The sequence below is a fragment of the Oncorhynchus clarkii genome, chromosome 14 (assembly GCF_045791955.1).
Source record: "Oncorhynchus clarkii lewisi isolate Uvic-CL-2024 chromosome 14, UVic_Ocla_1.0, whole genome shotgun sequence".
Lineage (NCBI taxonomy): Eukaryota > Metazoa > Chordata > Actinopteri > Salmoniformes > Salmonidae > Oncorhynchus > Oncorhynchus clarkii.
This window is the reverse complement of record NC_092160.1, coordinates 27,384,097-27,394,618: the sequence shown is the minus strand read 5'-3', so window position 1 is coordinate 27,394,618 and position 10,522 is coordinate 27,384,097. Positions and strand designations below refer to the sequence as shown.

At 42.2% G+C, this 10,522-nt stretch overlaps 1 protein-coding gene across 2 annotated transcripts in view; it reads left to right on the top strand.

Annotated features, from left to right (window-relative positions):
• The window catches only part of LOC139366481 (LON peptidase N-terminal domain and RING finger protein 1-like), a 36,547-nt gene extending 30,016 nt beyond the window's left edge, over positions 1 to 6,531 (top strand). For both annotated transcript variants that reach the window (XM_071103994.1, XM_071103993.1), the window contains exons 10-11: positions 2,917 to 3,066; positions 3,210 to 6,531. In XM_071103994.1, the coding sequence (XP_070960095.1) occupies positions 2,917 to 3,066; positions 3,210 to 3,359 (300 nt within the window). In that variant the 3' untranslated portion in view covers positions 3,360 to 6,531. The remainder of the gene's footprint in view (positions 1 to 2,916; positions 3,067 to 3,209) is intronic.
• Positions 6,532 to 10,522: the final 3,991 nt, after the last annotated feature.

Here is a 10,522-nt window from a genome sequence, read left to right as displayed (position 1 = left end):
CGTTACCACAGGTTGTTCTAACCTACTCCTGGCCCTGGATGACCCCTGTGAATGCAGAGTTTTGGTTGAATGTAACACTCCTGGGGAAGGTTACAAATGCTATTTTATTAGCTAGTTCTTCAGTGAGTGTTTTTCTGGTACTTGGCCTGTTTCCAAGCAACAGTTTGTAAAAGCAATGCTCAGTGCTCAACCAGGCATATCTTAGAGGTGTGTGTGTGTGTGTGTGTGTGTGTGTGTGTGTGTGTGCTCGCGCACTAAAGGCTCAGCATGCTTTCTTCACACCTACTGTAAAGGTCAGAGCCTAAACTACATGAAAACAACACTAGACACAATGGAATCCAAAACTTTTACCATGTCATCCTGGAACATACAAGTTCTGAGGTCATCTGCCTTTGGCCTAAAGAGAATTGTTATCCTACTACAAACATGGTATATAGGAGACGGACCCACTGGTTGCCCTCTAGGTTACAGAGAGCTGGTAGTCCCATCCACCAAACTACCTGGTGTGAAACAAGGAAGAGACTCAGGGGGTATGCTAATTTGGTATAGTAGTAGAGTAGACCCAACCCACTCTATTAAATTAGTCAAAGCTGGAACATTTTACATCTGGCTAGAAATTAATAAGGAATTTATCTCAACAGAGAAAAATGTCCTTGTGTGCTAGCAATATTCCCCCCCCGATGACAGCTTCTCCATCATAGAAGGGGAGAGCAACCATTTCCAAGCCCAGAGACATGTACTACTCTGTGGCGACCTAGTAAATTCCACAACTGGACAAGAACCTGACACTCTCAGAACAAACTCCTACCTGGAGGCGACAGCATTCTCTCCCAAATATGCCCCCCTAGACACAACTATGACAAAACAGCCAACAAAAATGGTTCACAACTCCTGCAGCTCTGTCACACGCTGGGTCTGTACATAGTCAATGGTAGGCTTCAAGTTGACACCTATGGCAGGTACACCTATAGTTCATCCATTGACAGTAGTACTGTAGATGACTTTATCACTGACCTCAACCCAGAGTCTCTCAGAGTGTTCACAGTCAGCCCACTGACACCCCTATCAGATCACAGCGAAATCGGTCTACTTGAAGAGAGAAATACTCAATCACGAGGCATCAAAGCCAAAGGTACTGAATAATAGTAAGAAATGCTATAGATGGAAGGAAAGTAATGTAGAAACCTACCAAAAACAATTAGGCAACAACAAATTCAATCCCTTTTAGACAACTTCCTGGACAAAACGTTTCACTGTAATAGTGAAGGTGTAAACTTGTCCGTAGAAAACCAAAACAGTATATTTTACCTCGCGGCTTCCCTATCAAATCAAAAATTGTCAAGCAGACAACCTAAGAAAATGAACAACAATGACAAATGGTTTGATGGAAGATTGCAAAAACCTTAGACAGGAATTGATAAACCAGAACCTGAGCCTACGTCTTCACTATGGTGAATCACTAAAACAATACAGAATTACTCTACAGAAATGAAGGAACAGCACGTCAGAAATCAGCTCAATGTAATTGAAGAATCCATAGAATGTAACCACTTCTGGGAAAATTGGAAAACACTAATCAAAAACCAACGCGAGTCATCTATCCCAAATAGAGATGCATGGATAAACCACTTCTCCAATCTTTTTGGTCCTATAACAAAAATATATACATGATCAAATGCAAATATCAGAATCAACTATTAAAGATGACCAGAACCCACTGGATTCTCCAAGCACATTACTACAGGACAAAATACAAACCCTCCAGCCCCAAAAGGCCTGTGGTGTTGATGGTATGCTCAGTGAAATGATAAAATATACAAACCACAAATTCAGATTGGCTATACTAAAACGCTTTAACATCATCCTCAGCTCTGGCATCTTCTCCAATATTTGGAAACGAGGACTGATGACCCCAGTCCACAAAAGTGGAGACAGATTTGATCCCAATAACTACCATGGGATATGTGTCAACAGCAACTTTGAGAAAATCCTCTGCATTATCATTAACAGCAGACTTGCACTTTTCCTCAATGAAAACAATGTACTGACCAAATGCTAAATTGTCTTTTTTATCAAATTACCGTACAACAGACCACATATTCACATTGCACACCTTGTTCGACTAACATACAAGTCTTCTCATGCTTTGTTGATTTCAAAAAAGCTTTTGACTCAATTTGGCATGAGGGTCTGATGTACAAATGGATGGAAAATGGTTTTGGGGAAAAACATACAACATTATAAAATCCATGTACACAAACAGGTGTGCGGTTACTACGCGTTTCCCCCCCCAATTTTATGCATCAACGAATTGGTGAGGGCATTAGAACAGTCTACAGCACCCGGCCTCACCCTACTAAAATCTGAAGTCAAATGTCTACTGTTTGCTGATGATCTGGTGCCTCTGTCACCAATTGTTAATATAATTTCATAATTCCAATATGTTTTCATTAATTGAATTCACTTAGTCTATTTTATGAGAATATGTAAGATTCTTATTTGAATAAAATAGACAGAGACCAGTCTTATCAAAATTAGATAATAGTATTTATTCTCAAAGCGCGCTGCCATGTAACGAACAACAGTTTATATACAACATATGACGTCATAGGAGGAAAAAAACGTTTTATAACCTATCAACCAGGACACAACAAAGTTGAAAAGTTCATTCCAACCCACTAGCTCGCTCACTCCAGACACACACTTATCTAGATTAACTTCTGGAATGGTCACCTTCATCCATCACTATTTAGAAGACAGTTTCAGATCATGGAAAACCCAGGAAAACCCTCTCTGCCTTATCTAAACATCCCAGAGCTAAGTTGAGTCGGTTCAACCATAGGTTAACAACCCTTTTTGCTTAAGAGAAGAGAATCAATTGTATTTTGCATTGAGAATCTCCTCCTTTGTTTCTAGGCTGAGGGGTCAGAGTTGGAGCTATTGCAGAGCCTCCATGACAGTGTGTATGAGCAGGCCCAGGACTGGTACACACTCCTCAACCCACAGCTCAGAGAACAGATCAGCAGACAGTATGGAACCATGCCTGACAAGGATAACAACATACAGGTACACACACAGACACATGGACCTTGCCGATCACTTCCAGCCCAGCACTCATCTAGTATCGAAAATCCCCTGTATCTCCCCATCTCTCTCTCTCTCTTCCTGTCTCTCTCTCTCCTTTTTATCTCCCTGTCTCTCTCCATCAGGCCTCCAACAACGGTCCAGCGTGGTGTTGGTGGTTGTTGTCAGTTCTCCAGCTGGATCCTGCCTACCAGACGACCGTCCTGTCCCTGCCCTCCCTCAACGACCGCCTGGGACACCTGCGCATGGTTCTGGAGTACTTCTCCCAGAGCTAGAGAAGAGGAGGAGATAAAGGGATACAGGTTTACTGGGCTTTCTGACGCTTATCTAGTACTCTACACAGAGGAGAGGATCAGCTCTACAGACTGGATAACGTGAAACATCACACACACACCCACTAATATATCACTCACACACAGACCCCACATACACTACCTGTCAGGCCCACTCCCCACCCCTGTATCTTCAGCAAGATGTTATTAGGTTTAGAGCCTGTCGCCATGGAGATCATATGTCCTAGCTTGAACCCATTTTAAAATAAGTGTGACACCCCTGCAGTATAAGGTTCAACTCAAACTGTTCTGATTCTTGCCAAGGGATGTAAACCTGGTGGTTATGTCTCAGATAACCACTAGGTGTCCCTGTTCTCACTACTCTTTCCCTTATCAGCCAAGCATAAAGAACACTGCCATGGCAACTGACCCCCATGCATGATATAACCAACCATCTCAGAATCCGATGATCTGATTCCTATGGCTGTAAAGTGCTTGAAGAAAAGCTATTTAAAAAAGTGACACAGATGGTTCAGTCTGACAGAGCTGACAACTTGATTTCCTGGGTAGCGCACAATATGCTATTTATAAGGCTTGGGTTAAAGTTATATATAGTTTATAATAATCATATTGTATTTTTGGGGGGTTACTTAAAACCTTGGGAAGCTACTATATTGTGACAAACACAGTCAGCAGCCATTTTGAGTGACTAAGCGCTACAGTATAATTACTATTGCAGTTACTGTATCTTTACTGCCTTGTTACCAATATTGAGTAGGATGTAATATTAGTGTGTTATTGCTGTAATGATCTATTATGAAACATTGAAACATAAAAAGGCGCCGCCTGGGTGAAAATAATACTATTTCAGAGTAATGTGAATTAAAGCTGCTGAAGCCTGACTTCTCTTTAGTGTTTGAAGATGTATTGAACAGGGTTCCATCCCAAATGGCACCCTAATCACTTCATTGTGCACTCCCTTTGATCAGGGCCGCAATAGGACTGTGGTGAAAAGTAGTGCACTATATAGGGAATAGGGTGCTATTTGGGATTCAGTCCCAGGTCTTTGTTAAATAAAGTGGAAAAAGACAACAGGTGGTACAGCTTAGCTGTTCTACACATGTGCAAACAGGTGTGTTGTTCTGTACACATGCATATGTATGTATGCACAGGAGGCTGGTGGCACCTTAATTGGTGAGAATGGGCTCGTGGTAATACCTGGAGCAGAATCAGTGGAATGGTGTCAAATACAGTAAACATGGTTTCCAGGTGTTTGAAGCCGTTTAATTAGCTCCGTTCCAGACATTATACAGCAGCTTCCTGTATGTAAACAGTCTTTGGATAGCAGTCCTCCCTCTGACAACACAAACAAGTTGATGCTTTGTTGGAAAGTAGAGGTGTGTGTGTGTGTGTGTGTGTATTGAAGAGACTACCTGTGTAATATGAAAGCTACCACTCCTGATTTCAAATAGTATGGGTTTTCTTTCAAATGCTTGAGTTGCACTTTATTGAGTTTGCCTGACGCAATAGTCCCAAAAGTGCACACCATGTCCATCAGTCTCAGTCCAATCGTTCAAAGTGTTTGGAAATAAATAAATCAAATAATATTTCCTTTAACCCAGGTCTGGTAGCTTTCACACCCACAGGCAGGACAGAAAGGAGTTGCCTCCCTAGCCCATCCCAGGCTCACACCACCCTCTGCCCCCTGTAGCGCCCCCTACCTATGTGGCCCTCTCACCACTAGTGTTGGGGACTACAGTGCCTGGCCATCCACTAGGAGGCAGCATTTTGTGTTTGAGCAGAAGGGAATAGACAAACGTTGTTGTTTTTCTTTTTTGAGTTTATTAGTGCCACATTCCATGGAATGTTGAAACTGCAAATCTTAACATGATTTACTAACAGACAGGCTTGAACTGGGTGAAAACATACACAAGCTGTGTTTTTCTACTATAATAATTGTGCCATAGATACTGTTATTGTGTGTCTTTATTTAGAGATTTAGTTGGATTCAGTCATGAAATGTTTATTAAGATTACAACCAACCTTCATCTTAAGCGTTGAAATGAATTCCCCATGTTTTCTATCCGCTGGACAGTGAAGGACCAGCTACCACCTGACACATTAGATTGACCTCATATCGTTTTTCACAGACAGGTGACTCAGCATTGTAACTCGCCTGTTTATAGACTACAGTAGTGTAGCTATAATATAGATAATAACCCTCTGTGATTGGACTGACGTGTGTGTGCTAGATTGTGGAGGGGCACATTTAAAGGCCTGACATTACGCACGACGATACCCCTCCAAAGGACAGACAGACAGACAGACAAATGGACGGATGGTTGGGCACAGGGGCAGGAAGGGCCTCGGCCCTAGGTTATTCTGACCTCAGGGAATAAGTCAAACATTTAACCTGGTGGCCCTCTAACATCGCTGAGGAAGGCCTGCCTTTTGTTAGTTTGGCTTCAGTTGGTTCAGTTGGACGTGGTTGATGCTGACACTCCTGAAAACCGCTTTTGGAGCTTGTTTAGACGGGTCATCTAAGTAAAAACCAATCTGACCGGCTATGTACAGTTCAGTATCCACACAGAACCTTAGAACCCACAGCAGCTTTCTGAATACGCGCAATACAGCAACGATCATGAGGTCCAATGTAGACCGACTCTAAAGCTCAGATTTTGACTGGATCACTACAGATCACTGGCTGTCAGACATGTACAGGAAGTGTGTATAGAAGTCTTCAGCTGATTGTTTGCCGATGGAAACATAAAAAAGACTTGAGGTCCAATCAAAAACATTGATCACTTTACACTTCGGCCATCTTGAATTCCCCTGGCTAATTCAACTCAAAGGGACTTTGATCAGGAACAGGCAGAAGTCTGCATTGTTTATCCTCATAGGTGATTATGATGTACATGAGAACAGTGTCTGTGCTCTATCCAGGAACCAGACTTGACTATTAAAATGACCAACTGGGTGGAAATTGACTACAGTTGACTTGTCCTTGATTGAGGCAACTCCCCCCTCCTGAATGATTTATTATTGGAGAAGAAGACTTCTATTCTTGCACAGTATAATAGATCTGCATGACCTGTTTTCTCTAAATGTTCAGCAGTTGTATCCATGTTATTTTGTCCGACTATTCATCATAAAAATAAAAAAAGACTTTCTCCTTTCCCTTTTTTTCTTTCTTTTGAATGTTCACTTGTGTAGGTACACAGACAGGAATGTTCACTTGTGTAGGTACACAGACAGGAATGTTCACTTGTGTAGGTACACACAGACAGGAATGTTCACTTGTGTAGGTACACACAGACAGGAATGTTCAGTTGTGTAGGTACACAGACAGGAATGTTCACTTGTGTAGGTACACACAGACAGGAATGTTCAGTTGTGTAGGTACACACAGACAGGAATGTTCAGTTGTGTAGGTACACAGACAGGAATGTTCACTTGTGTAGGTACACACAGACAGGAATGTTCACTTGTGTAGGTACACACAGACAGAAATGTTCACTTGTGTAGGTACACACAGACAGGAATGTTCACTTGTGTAGGTACACACAGACAGGAATGTTCACTTGTGTAGGTACACAGACAGGAATGTTCACTTGTGTAGGTACACACAGACAGGAATGTTCACTTGTGTAGGTACACACAGACAGGAATGTTCAGTTGTGTAGGTACACACAGACAGGAATGTTCACTTGTGTAGGTACACACAGACAGGAATGTTCACTTGTGTAGGTACACAGACAGGAATGTTCACTTGTGTAGGTACACACAGACAGGAATGTTCACTTGTGTAGGTACACAGACAGGAATGTTCACTTGTGTAGGTACACACAGACAGGAATGTTCACTTGTGTAGGTACACAGACAGGAATGTTCAGTTGTGTAGGTACACAGACAGGAATGTTCACTTGTGTAGGTACACAGACAGGAATGTTCACTTGTGTAGGTACACACAGACAGGAATGTTCACTTGTGTAGGTACACACAGACAGGAATGTTCAGTTGTGTAGGTACACACAGACAGGAATGTTCAGTTGTGTAGGTACACACAGACAGGAATGTTCACTTGTGTAGGTACACACAGACAGGAATGTTCACTTGTGTAGGTACACAGACAGGAATGTTCACTTGTGTAGGTACACACAGACAGGAATGTTCACTTGTGTAGGTACACACAGACAGGAATGTTCAGTTGTGTAGGTACACACAGACAGGAATGTTCAGTTGTGTAGGTACACACAGACAGGAATGTTCACTTGTGTAGGTACACACAGACAGGAATGTTCACTTGTGTAGGTACACACAGACAGGAATGTTCACTTGTGTAGGTACACACAGACAGGAATGTTCACTTGTGTAGGTACACACAGACAGGAATGTTCACTTGTGTAGGTACACACAGACAGGAATGTTCACTTGTGTAGGTACACACAGACAGGAATGTTCACTTGTGTGGGTACACACAGACAGGAATGTTCAGTTGTGTAGGTACACACAGACAGGAATGTTCACTTGTGTAGGTACACAGACAGGAATGTTCAGTTGTGTAGGTACACACAGACAGGAATGTTCACTTGTGTAGGTACACAGGCAAGAATGTTCACTTGTGTAGGTACACAGACAGGAATGTTTAGTTGTGTAGGTACACACAGACAGGAATGTTCACTTGTGTAGGTACACAGACAGGAATGTTCACTTGTGTAGGTACACACAGACAGGAATGTTCACTTGTGTAGGTACACACAGACAGGAATGTTCACTTGTGTAGGTACACACAGACAGGAATGTTCAGTTGTGTAGGTACACACAGACAGGAATGTTCACTTGTGTAGGTACACACAGACAGGAATGTTCACTTGTGTAGGTACACAGACAGGAATGTTCACTTGTGTAGGTACACAGACAGGAATGTTCAGTTGTGTAGGTACACAGACAGGAATGTTCACTTGTGTAGGTACACAGACAGGAATGTTCACTTGTGTAGGTACACACAGACAGGAATGTTCAGTTGTGTAGGTACACACAGACAGGAATGTTCACTTGTGTGTACACACAGACAGGAATGTTCACTTGTGTAGGTACACAGACAGGAATGTTCACTTGTGTAGGTACACAGACAGGAATGTTCACTTGTGTAGGTACACAGACAGGAATGTTCACTTGTGTAGGTACACAGACAGGAATGTTCAGTTGTGTAGGTACACACAGACAGGAATGTTCACTTGTGTAGGTACACAGGCAAGAATGTTCACTTGTGTAGGTACACAGACAGGAATGTTTAGTTGTGTAGGTACACACAGACAGGAATGTTCACTTGTGTAGGTACACAGACAGGAATGTTCACTTGTGTAGGTACACACAGACAGGAATGTTCACTTGTGTAGGTACACACAGACAGGAATGTTCACTTGTGTAGGTACACACAGACAGGAATGTTCACTTGTGTAGGTACACACAGACAGGAATGTTCACTTGTGTAGGTACACACAGACAGGAATGTTCACTTGTGTGGGTACACACAGACAGGAATGTTCAGTTGTGTAGGTACACACAGACAGGAATGTTCAGTTGTGTAGGTACACACAGACAGGAATGTTCACTTGTGTAGGTACACACAGACAGGAATGTTCAGTTGTGTAGGTACACACAGACAGGAATGTTCAGTTGTGTAGGTACACACAGACAGGAATGTTCAGTTGTGTAGGTACACACAGACAGGAATGTTCAGTTGTGTAGGTACACACAGACAGGAATGTTCAGTTGTGTAGGTACACACAGACAGGAATGTTCACTTGTGTAGGTACACACAGACAGGAATGTTCACTTGTGTAGGTACACACAGACAGGAATGTTCAGTTGTGTAGGAACACAGACAGGAATGTTCAGTTGTGTAGGAACACAGACAGGAATGTTCAGTTGTGTAGGTACACACAGACAGAAATGTTCAGTTGTGTAGGTACACACAGACAGGAATGTTCAGTTGTGTAGGAACACAGACAGGAATGTTCAGTTGTGTAGGTACACACAGACAGGAATGTTCAGTTGTGTAGGTACACACAGACAGGAATGTTCACTTGTGTAGGTACACACAGACAGGAATGTTCACTTGTGTAGGTACACACAGACAGGAATGTTCACTTGTGTAGGTACACATAGACAGGTGTGTTGTACTCCTTCCATTCTACGTTGCTTCATACTAAGTAGCTAGTACACTAGTGTGGATATTGGATCAGAACCAATGATTGGGAATGATTTTGACACATAAGGACACAAGTCATCATCAGAGACTTCAGTTAATTTAGTGTTCTCTGGCCAGTGTAGTTCTATCGAATGAGATATATACATTAAATGATAGAGGAAAGGTATTGGCCAGGAAGCCATTCTAGCCTACTACACTACTCTGTCTAAACAGTTGATATTTATACACCCCTGTTCTGCTGTGTACAAGCTGCCTGGCAACCGGTGATGAACCGTAAAATACTTTATGCATTTATTTGCTTCAAATATCCCTGGATGATGTTTCAAATGTTAATATTATAAATAAAGTTATTCAAATGAAATTGTATGTTATGTTTTTTTTTAATAAATTTGATTGATTCATTGTTTGTTTGAATGATAGTTTGATGATTGGCAATCAAATGTTACCCAGAAACCCTTGGAGTGGAGACGTCCAGGCAGAGATAGTTGAGTGGCATCGACTGATGTAACCTGGAAAATCTTGCCTTGATCCGAGTGAGGACATTGGTCAATTGCCTATGCTCCTGATAGGAGCCAATGGCTTAAATAAAGTCAATCGTACATTTATTGATCCATCAGGAAGTGGAGTAGAGTCATTATATTATTCCCAAGATCTTTTTTCATGCTCAACAGTTTCTCGTGTGAATCAAGAACGGTCCACCACCCAAAGGACATCCAGCCAACTTGACACAACTGTGGGTAACATTGGCGTCAACATGGACCAGCATCCCTGTGGAATGCTTTTGACAGCTTATAAAATCCATCCCCTTGACGAATTGAGGCAGTTCTGAGGGCAAAGGGGGGTGCATCTCAATATTAAGAAGGTCTTTCCTAATGTTTTGCACACTCGGTGTATATCCTCTGTAGCTCAGTTGGTAGAGTGTGGCGCTTGCCATTTTAGTGTGTTCTTTTCC